Raw genomic sequence first — 16,774 nt, forward strand, 5'->3', positions numbered from 1 at the left:
GTAGATTATTCCTACATTATAAACAGAACCTATTTCCTGAATCAAGGTTTCTTCTGTAGACTATATAATCCCGCGTACATTCCTCTGATAACAGTCTAATACTGGACAAACCCCAGACGTAGATTTCCTGCCAGTGATTCTTACCAATGTCATCGGGTGTATGTGATTTACATAATGTGATTATATAGGGCCCTAGTAAAAATGATGATTGAGATATATATATATATATATATATATATATATATATATATATATATATATATGGACCCCTTAACATGTCTTGAAAATATATCTTGCATCTTATAAAATCTTTTCCAGACTGGAGCAAATGATCTTCTTTTGGGGAACAAGAATTACTTTCCCAGTACGAAAAATAATTTGGGAGCCATTGATCTCATGTATTTCCCATACTACGGGAATAGAGCACAGGTAAATAGCCCCCCTCTCCCTCTCTCCACCCCCCCCCCCCATATGGTACAAACTCTAACTTACCGACAGTAAATTTACTGACAATGTATCGAGCCAATAAAATACAAAAAGAGAAGAGAGAAGTGTATGGTAGGGCACTCTAGTGTGTAATAAATTAAAATATTCATAAATTTTATTGATATCTATTAAAAACAATTGAATCCACCTGGTTGGATAGAATGTAGCAAAATAGTGGTTTAAAAAAAAATAACAAATGTGTGTATGTAGTGTATATAGACAGTGATTAAAAATGCTCTCATATTAGTATTATAAACATATCAATTTAGTTGACTCCACCTAGTTAATATAAAAGTTAATCAAAAAGTCAATTTTCATATAGGGTACTAAGTCCATTCCCCACTAGTACAATTGTAGTTCAGGGATATTATCCTCAGAATATAGCTTGGAAAAATCTATTAATAATATGTCCAATAGATTCCAGCTGATTGTTAACCCTTTACAACAAGTATGTACAGCAGAAATACCCTAGAGTGAGGGAATGATTTGCTGACTGTCTACAACCAAAACTAAAATATGGCCCTATAATGTATCAGAAAGCGATCACCATTTCAATCCAATGCTGATAATACATGCACTATTATAGGAAGGTATATTGCTAACTGCCTATGATGAATCTAAGCTGTGGCACTATTATAAAGGAGAGGAGTCAGAATGAGACAGGTGGAAACAGAGCCCACGCGCGTTTCGCTAAGGTTCTTTGTCAAGGCAATGCCGAAGATACATACTGACTGCTGTTTTATACTATCGTGACACACCCCCAATGAAGCATCATAATTATTCCGCCAATCACGAAGTGCTAACATCATGCTGATTGGCATCAATATTTGACCAATCCTAAACCTTTACTGCTAAAGTCCCGCCCCTCGGGGCCTCCTATTAGATCTCATATGTTACCATAGTAATCTCTCACAATCGGCACTGCAGTATTGTTGACATTTCACAAATTAGCCTGTGCGATGCGGCGGAAATGAGAGGAGACATCGATGTGATATATAATATGGCATCCTTTTATATTATTAATGCCAGTCATAAAAATAAATTATTTTATATCTTTAATTATTAGGTTAGTAATGTTGTCTATATAAATATTAAAAAAAATCTAAATAAATAATCAAATAATAAATATATAATATATAATATAAGATCTATACTATACTGGTTTTATAGATCATTAAATCCAGAAAGTTGATTTTTTCAGAACTAATTTCTGAAGTCAATTTGAAATTTAGTGTATTTATGTTAAGTATCTCAGTAAATTCATCAAACTCGAGATTGTTACTATCCCAGAGAATAAATATACCTTAGCCATAAAATGATGACTGGTATATCATTCATTAACTTCTGAAAAAAAAAAATCTCCATTTTTATTGTAATTAGCATAATTTTTATAGTATCACTATATATTTTACCTTTTCATATTTATTTACTAGCACATTAACTATATATGTATATTAATCACATATATATGTTATAATTCTGGATTATATATTTAATTTACTTATATATTTAATATCTACCATTGTTTAATTATAATATATAGGATATAGTTTAGTGTAGATCTTATGTTATATTATATATTTTTATTTAATTATTTATTTAACTATTTGTTTAATATTTATATAGACAACATTACATAAAACAGCTGTCGGTATGTATCTTTGGCTTGTCTTGGCAAAAAACCTTAGCGAAGCGCTAATTCCCTTGAAGTACAATTGTACTAGTGGGGAATGGACTTAGTACCCCATATGAGAATTTTACTTTTTGATTAACTTTTATATTAACTAGGTGGAGTCAACTAAATTGATATATATTAGAGCCGTTTATAATACTAATATGAGACGGTGGAATGTATGCAGAGAAATACAGAATTTTTAATCACTGTCTATATACACTACATACACACATTATTTGTATGGTTTTTAAACAATTATTTCACTACATTCTATCCAACCAGGTGGATTCAATTGTTTCTAATAGATATCAATAAAATTTATGAATATTTTAATTTATTACACCCTGGAGTGCCCTACCATACACTTTTCTCTTCTCTTTTTGCCTTTTATTAGTCATATGTGTTCAGGAAGTGAAGAACATCATTGTCCTGAATGTGAAACTGATTTATATGCCAACATAAAACAAAGCGGGTGTTTGAAAATAATTACCTAGTGCGGTTTCTTCCTAGTACAATGTACTGAGCCAGCCACCTGTCCAGCTTTATCTCCACACTTTATTCTCTGATGTTTTCCTGTGTCTGAAGCACCCTCCTGTTTCTCTTACAGAAAAACTACACCCAGCCTTTTGTAGCCGTCAAGTTCATGAACGCTACGCGCAACATGGTCCATAATGTGGAGTGTCGCATAAACGCAGGAAACATCAATAATCAGTATGATAGAGACAAGTTCCAGGGCCGTGTGGTATTCACACTGAGGATCGATACATAGAGCTGTTCCCTCTATAGAATATTATTATTATTACTGCCATTCAGTCCCAGAAACACCGGCTACAAGTGTGTCAGAGAAGGAAGCTTAGTCCCTGATACACGGTCCCTGTGCTTATACCCGTCATACAGCCAATAGTGCGTCAGAATAAAGCTACCCCTGATGTCCGCGATACAGTTTTAGGGTTAGAGAGAACCTGTCATTTGTAAGAATGAGGATTTTATTTTACTATTTAGGTGCAGTTTCCCCATCAATGTTCCCCTCTATACCTGACTGCAGTGCTCATGTCATGTATAAAAATGTGTATATATTGTATTTAATGGAATCTCATTTAGACAGATTCAGAAATGTATCATTAAAAAGCCAATGATATTCTAACCAGTCTCACGTCTTTCCCTCATCGCCGGCCGAAGGGATCTGTATGGGTGATGCTTCTCTTACTTACACTATACATAGTGACTCTGCTATTACCAAGGTAGGAGTTAATAGGATTAGAGATCCCAGAAGAATTTTCCCTAATCAGCACATGTCTCTCACACATACTGTAAATGGGATGGACAACTCAAACATTGGAGGAAATAAGGGAACAAAAACACTGACAGGGTGTGGACTCATGCACATTTTGGGAAAGAGGCCACTAATGCTCCCAGGTGCCTCTTTCACTGGCCTGAAGCACCTTCCCCTCCAATCACTAATTTCCATGCTGCCCACACTGGGTACAGAGGCCACTAATGCTCCCAGGAACCTCTTTCCCTGGCCTGAAGCACCTTCCCCTCCAGTCACTAATTTCCATGCTGCCCACATTAGGTAAAGAGGCCACTAATGCTCCCAGGGGCCTCTTTCCCTGGCCTGAAGCACCTTCCCCTCCAGTCACTAATTTCCATGCTGCCCACATTAGGTAAAGAGGCCACTAATGCTCCCAGGTGCCTCTTTCCCTGGCCTGAAGCACCTTCCCCTCCACTCACTAATTTCCATGCTGCCCACATTAGGTAAAGAGGCTACTAATGCTCCCAGGGGCCTCTTTCCCTGGCCTGAAGCACCTTCCCCTCCACTCACTAATTTCCATGCTGCCCACATTAGGTAAAGAGGCCACTAATGCTCCCAGGGACCTCTTTCCCTGGCCTAAAGCACCTTCCCCTCCAGTCACTAATTTCCATGCTGCCCACACTGGGTACAGAGGCCACTAATGCTCCCAGGGACCTCTTTCCCTGGCCTGAAAAACCTTCCCCATCCAGTCACTAATTTCCATGCTGCCCACACTGGGTACAGAGGCCACTAATGCTGCCAGGGACCTCTTTCCCTGGCCTGAAGCACCTTCCCCTCCAATCACTAATTTCCATGCTGCCCACACTGGGTACAGAGGCCACTAATGCTCCCAGGAACCTCTTTCCCTGGCCTGAAGCACCTTCCCCTCCAATCACTAATCTCCATGCTGCCCACACTGGGTACAGAGGCCACTAATGCTCCCAGGAACCTCTTTCCCTGGCCTGAAGCACCTTCCCCTCCAGTCACTAATTTCCATGCTGCCCACATTAGGTAAAGAGGCCACTAATGCTCCCAGGGGCCTCTTTCCCTGGCCTGAAGCACCTTCCCCTCCAGTCACTAATTTCCATGCTGCCCACATTAGGTAAAGAGGCCACTAATGCTCCCAGGTGCCTCTTTCCCTGGCCTGAAGCACCTTCCCCTCCACTCACTAATTTCCATGCTGCCCACATTAGGTAAAGAGGCTACTAATGCTCCCAGGGGCCTCTTTCCCTGGCCTGAAGCACCTTCCCCTCCACTCACTAATTTCCATGCTGCCCACATTAGGTAAAGAGGCCACTAATGCTCCCAGGGACCTCTTTCCCTGGCCTAAAGCACCTTCCCCTCCAGTCACTAATTTCCATGCTGCCCACACTGGGTACAGAGGCCACTAATGCTCCCAGGGACCTCTTTCCCTGCCCTGAAAAACCTTCCCCATCCAGTCACTAATTTCCATGCTGCCCACACTGGGTACAGAGGCCACTAATGCTCCCAGAGACCTCTTTCCCTGCCCTGAAGCACCTTTCCCTCCAGTCACTAATTTCCATGCTGCCCACACTGGGTACAGAGGCCACTGATGCTCCCAGGGGCATCTTTCCCTGCCCTGAAGCACCTTCCCCAAGTCACTAATTTCCATGCTGCCCACATTGGGTACAGAGGCCACTAATGCTTCCAGGTGCCTCTTTCCCTGACCTGAAGCACCTTCCCCATCCAGTCACTAATTTCCATGCTGCCCACATTGGGCAAGAGGCCACTGATGCTCCCAGGGGCCTCCTTCCCTGGCCTGAAGCACCTTCCCCTAACTCACTAATTTCCATGCTGCCCACATTGGGTAAGAGGCCACTGATGCTCCCATGGGCCTCTTTCCATGGCCTGAAGCACCTTCCCCTAACTCACTAATTTCCATACTGCCCACATTGGGTACAGAGGCCACTGATGCTCCCAGGTGCCTCTTTCCCTGGCCTGAAACACCTTCCCCTCCAGCCACTATTTTCATGATCCCACATTGGGTTAGAGGCCACTTGTCTCCCAGTGCTCATTCTGCTCCTCCCGTGAGTTACACTGTACTTCTAAACCTTCCTGATTTTGGTCAGACTCTATTTGAGAGCATTGTCCTGCCACCCTGCAGATCAGGAAATTCATCCCAATTTCAGGATAGCTGGGAGGTTGTGTCATGTTGGAGGGAACAGCAGCATCCAGTGCACACAGCATGGAATGGGGGTGTCCCAGTGCTTCAGAAATACTGACAAAGCCCCCATGCAGCTTGACCACATCTACTTCTTCTACCTGGTTAGTGACATCTACAGGCTGAGAACTATAAGAGAAAGGAACAAAATACATTGGGTGCTAAATCTATATCAATAAGTATATAATAAGTGATGAATTCATCACTAAAAGATTGAGCCACTGCCAAAAGAGACTGTTGGATTACTTATTGCATTTATGATTGAAAAAGGGGGAAGGGGTGGAGGGAAGGGGTGGGGGGAAGGGGTGGGGGGAAGGGGTGGAGGGAAGGGGTGGAGGGAAGGGGTGGGGGGAATGGCTGCGCTCACAATAATTTGGTAAATGGTGAAATATAAATATGTCTAGAAACTGTATACAGAGAAATGAATATATCGCAGAAACGTATTAAGCTAATATATCTATTGTGATGATTATTTTGTTTTAATTATTCTATCTCAGACAGGAAGTGTAAAATATAAAGTCTGATGTTTGGTAGAAACAGAATTGAATCTAATAAAAATACCCCAATATATTCATGTGTTTTAGGAGAGGACCTGGGATTGTGTTGTATATTACAGAACATAGAAGTCCCTCTGATCCACAGTTCTGCCCTGAGCCAGCACATATTAGTAAATCTCGTGCTTTCTGAGTCCGTTACTATTGTGATTAACGCTGCTGCCCTGTAGAGCTTGCAATCAATTCTCCTCCTGCTGGTTCCCACACTCTGACTCGTATTGGTGTTTCCATACTTGTGCCAGCGAAATTAGATTATAAATACCATTGCGGCAAGTACTGATGAATATAGTTCTCGGGATGTACAGCGCTGCGTAATATGTTTGTGCTACATAAATAATGCCCCATAATGACATCATAGAATAGATGTCATAGAATCTCTTATTAGATTATAATAGATGATGAGGTTATACAAAATCAGACATCCAGTCCCACAATAATGAAGAAATAAATGGTGAAGTCATTGTTTAGCTTAGCTGGTGTTTTCCACGAAGAGATTTAAGGGTCTTTCTGAGAAGTGCTGAGAGTCTAACAGTAATCAGTACTCCAAGGGTTAATCTCCGCACCATTGCCAGTGTAGAAGGTTTATGAGATTACTCTGCTGAGATAACTTGGGATTAGTGTCACCATCTGTCAGCAGCTCCCGTGGAGGGTACAGCAATGAATACATTGTAGGACGAGAGACATAGTTACTCATTAACACTGTGACTGGTGTAAGCGTAAGATGGGTACAAGAGAACTGAACACAATTAGATGTTCCCAGAGACACTTGGAGGGGTATCTCTTGCGGGTGCTGGAGGGTTGTTGTAAAGATACCATGATGCCCACCAGCAGCACTATACAGCTGTTCCTTATTGGCTGTTTGTGTATGGACCCCGCCAGCTGACAGTATTTCACCCATTAGCATTGAGGCTATTTTACGCCAAGTCTATTTGCTTATTTGTCATTTTACTGGAAAGAAGATCAGCCTAAGATTTTTTTTTTAACTATTTATTTTAAAAAATAGCAATGATGTACAGATAAGAATCAACAATTAGTACATTTGCAGGAATAAAAGCAAAAACAGAGAACAATACATATCATGGGCATATGTCAATGGAGCAGAAAATATTTGAGTAGCAAATATCAAAGACAACAACAGGTTGTCATTAAACAGACAGGTAAGTATACCATTGTTATCCAGAATACTCAAGAAACTATAACTTTTCATAACAATATAGTGGGGGGGGGGGGACTGGTCGTCACGAGAAAGAAAGAAAAATAGAACACACTTCCCTTTATCCTCACATTTCCTTACCCTTAGGAGGAAGGAGTTGGTACAAGAGGTATGGGGTTATAAGTGAAGCCAAGGAGCCCATATCTGGTGAAATTTATCATCCTTATCATGTAGGTGGTATGTAATCTGTTCCATCTGGGCAATAAACCAAATATAGGATCGCAGGGCCGCTATAGTGGGGGGTTCAACTTGTTTCCAAGACTTCGCTACTAGACATCTCGCAGCAGCAAGGACATGGGATGCCAATTTCGCAGACTGTCTATCATCATCAATCAGAGGATAACAGAGAAGAAAAGACCATGGGTCTTTCCGGACAGGGCATGGAAGGAGGGAGGAGAGGATGGTCCTAACTCGATCCCAAAAGGAGGATATTTTAGGGCAGGACCACCAAATATGTAAAAAAGATCCCATCTGGCCAGAACCCTGCCATCATAATGGAGAACTAGAGGGGAACATTTCAGTGAGTTTGTCAGGTGTGTAGTACCACCTATAGTATACTTTATATGCATTCTCCTTCACCAAAGTGGAAATAGAGCTGGTGGCGACTTGATCCCTTATGATTTCCCAATAATCCTCCTGTGGGGGGGAGCCCAGATCCCTCTCTCACTCCCTCTCATTCCTGCCACCTGGAGGTAAAAGTTCATTTAGAATTAAGCTGTAGATAAAGGAGGTCGTGCCCCTACCCAAAGGTGAGGAGAGACATAGGGATTTAAAGGGAGAATTAAGAGGGGATAGGCGTCTCCCCTTCCCCGAGGAGAGAGCCCACATAGTGTCGTAACTGGAAATACTTGTAGAATTTAGGATGGAGAGGAGACTTGGATATTTAGAGCGTAGATCATCACAGGAGATAGAGGCCCCCTGGACTAATAGTTTACAGACAAATCGAACTCCCGCAGTGACCCAGGGACTATAGAAGGTAGAGGAGAGCCCAGGAGGAAAGGCCGGGTTACCCCAAAGAGGTAGAACAGTAAGAGAGGACACCAGTATATTGAGATGGGGCCAGCAGGTCTCCCATATTGCAGCTGAGAATAGTAAGGTATGACAGTGGGAGGTGAGGGGAGATATAGCTTGTTTGGAGAGACCCCATATACAGGACAGAATTGGAAATCTAAGGTAGGCGGATATGATGTCAACCCACGACAGTGCCGCAGGGGGGGCAAATGAGGCTACAATCTGGCTCAGATGAGCCGCCCAATAGTACATTTTCAAATCCGGGAAACCCCTACCACCACCTCTGGTGGGTCTCTTTAAGAGAGCCAGCTTAATCCTGGGAGACCGGCCGTTCCAGATAAATCTAGAAAGACATTTTTGGATAGATGACAGATCCAAAAGGGGGACTCGAACAGGAAGGGTCTGAAAATAATAGAGAAGCTTAGGAAGGAGGTTCATCTTGACAAGAGTTGATCCTGCCCAGCCACAAGATGATCAATGAGTGTCAGGAGAACAGTTCAGACCTGATTTTAGCAAAGAGGCCCGTTTAGTTCTCCTGGTAGAGGGAGTCATAGGAGTCGGTAATAAAAATACCTAAGTATTTAATTTTCTTTCTCTGCCACCGAAAGTTAAAGCGGGAGGTGAGTACCAGTCCTTCCGGGGAGGGAATATTAAGGAGGAGAGCTTCCGATTTCGTAATATTGATCTTGTAACCCGAGAGGTGCCCATATTGGTGTAATATGCTAAAGAGTCCAGGAAGCGACTTCCCTGGCTGCAGGAGAGTCAGAAGGACATCGTCCGCAAAGAGAGAGAGTTTACTCTCCAGATTCCTTGTTCGCACACCCTGTATGCTCGGGCAGGCCCGGATAGAGGCCGCAAGAGGCTCTATAACAAGGGCAAAGATGAGAGGAGACAGAGGGCACCCCTGGCGTGTACCATTGGATATGGTGATATGGTCAGAGGGAGAACCGTTGATCATGACTCTTGCGGAGGGTCGAGAGTATAAGGCTAGAATACCCGTGAGGAGGTTACCCGAAATCCCAAACGGCAAGGCTCGGGACATAAAGCTCCAGGAGATCCGGCTTCAAGGGAGAGAATAATGGCCGGGGTCTTCCTGGTATTAATGATATGAAGCAGATCAACGACTCTCCTGGTATTGTCTCTGGCCTGACGTCCCGGTATAAAGCCAACCTGATCGTAATGTATATGGGCGGGAAGGACCGAATTTAATCTATTAGCCAAAATTTTAACATATAATTTGACATCTGTATTAAGCAGGGAGATAGGGCAATAACTAGCCCAGTCATGAACATCTTTACCCTCTTTATGAATGATGGAGATCCGAGCCTCCAAAGAATCCCTAGACCAAGGACCCCCAGTCAGGATTGAGTTGAATAGGGTGTGCAAACGGGGGACCAGAAGCCCTGCAAACCTCTTATAATACACAGCAATTAAGCCGTCTGGCCCCGGAGCCTTTCCTGATTTCTGAGATTTTATGGTCTGTTCAATTTCATCTCTAGCAATCTCCTCCCCCAGAAGAGTACTAGCCTGTGGAGAGAGTTTTGGAAGCTTAGCAGAAGAAAGAAAAGATTCAGTCAACTGCGAGTGTTGTTGGGAGACTGAAGGATCAGACGGTTGGGGAAGGTTATAAAGTTTAGTGTAGTAGGATTGGAAGGCAGCACGTATTCACTGAGGGTCATAGTGTAAAACTCCATCGGAGTCCCTGATAGCCAGGAGATTCCGGGTCGCTATCTTAGCTCTAAGTTTGGTGACCAGCAATCTATCTGTCTTGTTGCCCTTCTCATTAAAGCGCTGATTGAGCCACTTCAGTTTATTAGCAACTTGGTGAGATAGTGAGAGATGTAGTTCACCACGGACAGAAGCCATTTCCTGGAGAACCAAGGAATCAGGGTTCAATTTGTGGGGTTGCTCTAAATCTCTCAGCGAGTCCATCAGTTGAATAGTTTTAGCCAGGCGGAATTGCTTAGTTCGAGACGCCAAAGCAATAAGATGACCCCATTATTATTACTATTACTATGCTGGCCGGTGTTGGGTGCATAGAGGTTCAGTAGAGTGCAGGGGAGATTATTCAGAGTGCCTATGAGAATCAGGAATCTACCTTCTTTATCTTTATGAGAGTCATGAAATTTGAAAATTAAATGGCGCACAAACAGGATTGCTACACCCCGCTTTTTCTGCCTATAGTCACATACATGAAATGTCAAGGGAAATTTTCTGGAACGAAGCTCGGGGTGGAGATGGTGGACAGAATGAGTTTCTTGTAGGAATGTCAAATCTCCTTTAAGAGATTTAAGAGACGAATGGAGTTTAGCCCGTTTCTGAGGGGATTTGAGGCCCTTGACATTATAGGAGATAAGGTTAAGGGTTATAGAAAAATCAATGAGGGGAGCACTAGAGACCAGAAGAGGGAAGAGATGTCAGGGGAGAGGAAACAAAAAGAGTGTACAGGGAATGACATGGTAGGTGACGACCAGTGAGGAGAAGGAGGGGAGAACCAAAGGTTAAGGGTACAAGGGGATCGACAGAGCGGACCAGAGTCCACTTGTCGCAAATGCTGGTAAAGGACAGGACATGATGGACAAGCCATCAGGGGGACCAGCGTAGAGCCCTAGGCTCTAAGGGGCGTGGTAGACTAAGAGCAACCACAAAAGAAAACGGAGGGCCGGGGGACCCAGAAGGGGAACCCAAGAGACCAATTTGGTGTGTATGACCTATTGAGAGGGAGAGAAGTGGGGAAGGTATAAGGAGATTACTGACCCCTACGGTAAAGGAGGAAAAGGGGGAGTACATGGAAGGAGGAGACAAAGGTAATAGTTATCATATTATATGAGGTAGGAGATAACTCAATAACACTAGACATATCGTAGTAGGCACATATGAAGCCACCGAGTGTGGCCCAATAACAGAGCTGTAGAAAGAGAATAAAATAAACAACATAGTAACTGTAAATACAACATAGAGACAATTAAAACAAAACATCATAGCTACTTATCGGTGGCGAAAGCAGGAACTGTAGTATGCGCATCGTCAGTGCCTCGTCTCACCTAGAAGAGGATATAAAGAACAACAAGCCGCCATCTCAAGGGGCAGGCAGCAACAAGGCAACACATAGTATAAGGCATTACAGTGTCCGGCACCAACATTATAGTCTTAGTGTAGTAGAAAATGAGGGGCGAGGACATCTGAAGACATGGGAGCCTTGAATTCTATGTCCAATTATAGAACTATGTCAGGAAGTTGCGAGGGCCACATCGAGACCCATAGAGGGTAGTGCGGCCGCACTTTGAAGAAGGAGCAGGGACAGGAACTTGCCGGTCAAGGATCCGCAGATTGCGGTTAAGAGTGGCGAGGGACAGTTGACCAGTCTCTACGAGGAAGCCGTTGTGCTCTCGGTGTGGCGGAACCCGCCACATCAACAAGGGCTTGAGAAGCTTCCGGAGAGGCTTGTTGATTCAGTCCAATCTTTCGCAGGAGGTCCCGTGCTTCGCCTAAACTTTTAGCCGACAGTTGTTGGTTCTGGTGCCAAAGATAGAGACGGAAGGGGAACCCCCAGCGATATCTGATGTTGTTCTCTCTGAGGATTGAGGTAAGAGGCTGGAGTTCCCGCCTCCAAGATAAGGTGGTGGGAGAGAGGTCCTGAAAAATTTGAACAGTATATCCTTTATAGGATAATGAAGGAAGCTTTCTAGATGCTTGTAACACTGCCTCTTTGGTCGTGAAATAATGAAGACGGAGGATAACGTCTCTAGGTGTAGATTGATCCGATGGATGAGGTTCAAGAGCTCTGTGGGCTCTATCCAGCAAGAATTTATCTTCCGGAACTTCTGGAGTAAGCTGGGAGAATAGTTTCCGGAGATAGGGGTCCAGGTGTACAGACTCAACAGACTCTGGGACGCCTTTAATTCGGAGGTTATTTCTCCGGGCTCTATTGTCCATATCTTTTTGACGTTCATGGAGATTATTGAGCTCCTGGCGGATTTGAGTTAGGTTGTCAGTCGTAGCTTCTTGACCTGAGACGACATCATCCATCTTCCTCTCAATATGATCCGTGCGAGATCCCAGTGAGGACACCTCTGATTTCAGACTATGAAGAGCGTGCTGAACTTCAGTGTGGACTGAAGACCGAAGCTCATTCAATTCTTTGATCAGGGAGAGAAAGTCTTTTTTGGTAACTGGAGCAGACACATCTTTGTCGGAGTCTGAGTCCTCAAGAGAGCGAGGAGAAGCCGCTTGTTCTGTTCCAGAGACTGAGGATGACTTATTAGGGTAATATTGGGGGATACCCTTCGAATTAAGTTTTTTGTTTTTCGGCATAGCTAAGTACAGTCGGGTCAAAGATGAAGGAGGAATCGGAGAAGGTAGGTCAAATACAACAAACTTCCGAGCAGAAGATTCGATCAGAAAAGGCCCCTCGGGAATGAGGCAACCGTTACATCACAACTGCAAAACAGGTGGGGACCCCGGCCATCCTCAGTGAGCCAGATGCAAAGTTAAAACATATGTGCAGACTCTTGGTGTTGTACAGGGTGTAGAAGCCGTAGTATCGTACAGGGAACGGGTGAGGAGAGCCGGTAAAGGACTGTATAGACTTGAGCAGTCCAGAAATAAAATTGTATGCAGAGCAGCTCGAGCAAATGTTGTAAGACACTCCTTATTGCTTCTGATCTTGTTGTTTATGATATTATCTTTTATTTGGATTGTCACACACAATACACAAAACCAGCAAGCAGCCACTAGGTGGCAGCCAAATCTCAGACTCCAGTGGGAGTAGTGGAGAATTGCAGCCTGTTTTACTTCTCTTACAGGTAATAGACTGTTAGGAGCCTGGTGTTACTAACAAGCAATCAAAATCTGGGTTACTCACTGTGCACCAGTCCTGTCCAGTTCCCTGAGACCTCCAGACCCTGAAGTAGTAGTATTATTAAAAGCCGCACACAGAGACCACCCAGCTTCCAGGGCACCAGCAGCCACCGGAAGTGAAGCAGGGCAATGGCGCTCGGCACTTCCGGCTCAGCTAATACGGGGGTTGCCAGAGCGATTCCATCCTTAATCCACAGCGCACCCCGGAGAACATAAATAGCGGAGTGGCGGGATCTGCGGATAATGGTGGGTGGTAGCTGCAGGCTGAGGATAGGGGAGGCCACCCGAACCCACCCGCCGTCCAGGTCACTTGTTGCGAAGACACAGCAGGTCAGTCCTGGGATAGAAGCAGTGCTGTGAGGTTACAGGGTTGATCCACCGCATCCGCAGTGGGAATCAACAGCAGCCGAGTAGCCAGTAGATAGACTCCGTTAGAACCAGTCACGTGGAACTCTGCAATGGCGCCCAGCGCAGGACACAGGGCGCGCACACGGAACTCAGGCTAGCAGTGGAGTCTCGAACTATGGACACTCGTTTCAGGACCCAACGGTAAGGGGGGACCCTCAGTGAGGCTTGTAATTTCTTTGGGGCAAGGGGAGACCACCGAATTGGCTATATATAGAGCTATCTTTGGGAGCTCAGCAGAAGCACGTCTGTTCCCGGCAACCATCAGGCCACGCTGCCCCCAGCCTAAGATTTTTAAGGAGTAAACAATGGATGTGGGAGGGGGTTGTATTTAATTACATTTTATATGGAAAATCCTACTTATGAATTTATTAATAGCTGTTCGGACACTATTCTCTTCTGTATATGACACTTCATTACATTATATATTATTATACTTTATTATATTGTGTACAAATACTGTAATTTACTACTGACACTGATACGCCGCATCTCTATGCTATCGCTAAGTGTACGTATATGCACTTGTACTCCTGACGTACACCTGGAGCTCTCTTCAGCTGGATACATCTTGTGCTATGTCCGACTATGTAATTACGCTTGTTTTGTCCTATTTTGTGTACACAAATGCGTTCAACCTCTATGGGTCATTTATGAATGTGGCAAAATATGAGACCTCAGATTGTAAAGATAATTCTTGTTCTCTGACATCATGAACTTCTTTAGATTGTTCAAGAGAACATGCTGAGCTGTCCAAAACAATCACAAAGAGATGATTTGTGGATGGGATATGACTGAGGTATGAATAAGTGGGGGTAGACAAATAAATATAGTGGAGACTAGTAACCACACACAATAAATCCACAGCCAATATCTATTTCATTAATGGTATGACCTAAATACCCTTCAGAAGAACATACAATACATAAAAAATAAAAAAAAAAAATATGGTGCAGGAGATCAGCGCTGTGTTACCATATCTTTTTTTAATGTATTGTATGTTCTTCTGAAAAGCCTTGAGAACGACCTACAATATATGGGTCGAAACGCGTCGACTGGTGAGAGTGATAGAAGGTGAATAACGTGATCATGGGCACAAGCCATCATCGGTGCAGGAGGAGGTCGGCGTGGATTTGATGCTACACGCTGTTTTCTTTATGGGACTCTGGTAGGCGGCCTTGCCACTTCTATATATGCTCCGTTATTTCATTTTATTTTATTGGATTTTAGTTGTTTTAATACATTTTTATAATAAAGGATAAATCACTATGTTATTCTGTTCCCTCCCCTTTTTCTACATCCTATGATACATATGGAGTATACCAACATTCAGACATAATTGAGGAGAGGAACTTCAGCAATGTAGTGAGAAGACCTTGATACTGGAACAGCTTCAATGTCTATTTCATTTGCATAAATGCAATTTCAAAAGGGCTTTCGAAGTAAAGGTTAAAGAGATTTTCTTTTTTGTATTTTGGAGTCCCTTTATATTTCACTTTGTGGTATTCAGTGGCTTGGGTACTTGGATATTTTTCACATTTTCAGGTATCCATATGGTGGAAGGATTTTTGACACAGGGTGAATGTATATATATTTGGAAATACTGCACTACCATTAGTTCGGACATTAATTGACACACCTACTTTTTTCATTATATAAGAGCTGTCATTTCCTCTGTCATTCAGCCTTGAAAAGGCCTAGGAGCGAAACGCGCGTTGGTGTCTCGCCTCACATTATTTTGATGTTGCGGCTCTCCTCCTGGATCGCTCCCCAGTTTGCTAATAGGCAGGGCTTATACACAAAATCCCGCAATTACAGGAGTCAGATTTTCAGATTTGAAAATCTATTGATAGCGCTTTTTTAGCATAATTCAATTGGAAACCCAGTGAATCCGTTTCTGGAACCTTAATTTAGGGACTTATGTGATACATTTTTGTCTGAGATATAAAAACAGCCTCATAATTAAGCAATAACATATCTACCTGCATCTATTACATTGCAACATCAATTTTTATTCTTGGTAAATCTTTTGTACTTTATGAACTGACCAACTTTATTCAGGTCTAATATAATCTCCAACGTTTGATAATAGTGAGGCTATGCAATTTGATATGCATTTTTAAATCACTATACACATGGGTTTTAAATACACATTTTTTATTATTTCACTTTCCTTTTTTCCAATCTTTTTAATATATCTATAATAAAAGTTAAATTTTAATAAATTACTTCCCCGCAGTGCCTCTAGGTACACGTTGCTTTTCTCTTTCTGATTTGATATATGTTAAAATTATGTGTTGGGTGCACCCTTCAAGAGTGTACATGTTCCTCTTGATAGTTTTTACTATACACCAAATTAAGGGGCACTATCTACTTACTATACCTGGTGCGGTTTCTCCACTCTCCTCTACAAGTATCTTTTGAACTCAACATAAATTTTGCCCTAGGGGTTCAGCGGTGAATTGGTAGGATATGATGAACATATGAGCTTTGAGTCTTCTGGGAGCATTTGAAGCTTTGCAGGCTGGGGGAGTGTCTTATAGTAAGAGGGAGAACGTTCCAGAGATGGAGAGTTGCACGGGTGAAGTCTTGGAGATGGCAGTGAGGTGAGATGTGGTAACCAGAGGGAAGGAGAGGTGACAGTCACTGGCCAACTGGAGGGGGCAAGAGGATATAGATAGGGAGATGAGCTTAGTGTTGTAGGGAAGGGAACAGTGGTAGAGGCCTTTGAGGGTAAGGACTTTGAATTGCATTCTATAGGGGAAAGAGAGTCATTGTGGGGTTTGGAGTACAGGGGACGTGCATGAGGGGTGCTGAGAGGAAGATCAATCTCCCTGCAATGTTATGGATGATTAAAGAGGGCAGAGGCTGGCGAGTGCATGAAAATCTATGTGTGAATGCGTATCAGATGCTATTGAAAGTTTGTAAGAGATTCCTGCACTATGTCTAGGATCTTCAATGAATTATCGAAGAATATGAATTCTGCAATGTGTGACTGCTATTACTTCTTTTATCAGATAGTTCACATAAATATACATATTTCTATTGACTGATATTCTGCATAGAACTGGAAACAAAACATAAGACAAAGATTAGA

General features: G+C 43.0%; 1 protein-coding gene across 2 annotated transcripts in view; it reads left to right on the forward strand.

The window, feature by feature from the left end:
- Positions 1-3,308, forward strand: part of LOC142150911 (sodium/potassium-transporting ATPase subunit beta-2-like) — a 46,984-nt gene extending 43,676 nt beyond the window's left edge. For both annotated transcript variants that reach the window (XM_075206088.1, XM_075206089.1), the window contains 2 exons: positions 319-429; positions 2,769-3,308. In XM_075206088.1, coding sequence (XP_075062189.1) covers positions 319-429; positions 2,769-2,930 — 273 coding nt within the window. In that variant the 3' untranslated portion in view covers positions 2,931-3,308. The remainder of the gene's footprint in view (positions 1-318; positions 430-2,768) is intronic.
- Positions 3,309-16,774: the final 13,466 nt, after the last annotated feature.

The sequence above is a fragment of the Mixophyes fleayi genome, chromosome 4 (assembly GCF_038048845.1).
Source record: "Mixophyes fleayi isolate aMixFle1 chromosome 4, aMixFle1.hap1, whole genome shotgun sequence".
NCBI lineage: Eukaryota > Metazoa > Chordata > Amphibia > Anura > Limnodynastidae > Mixophyes > Mixophyes fleayi.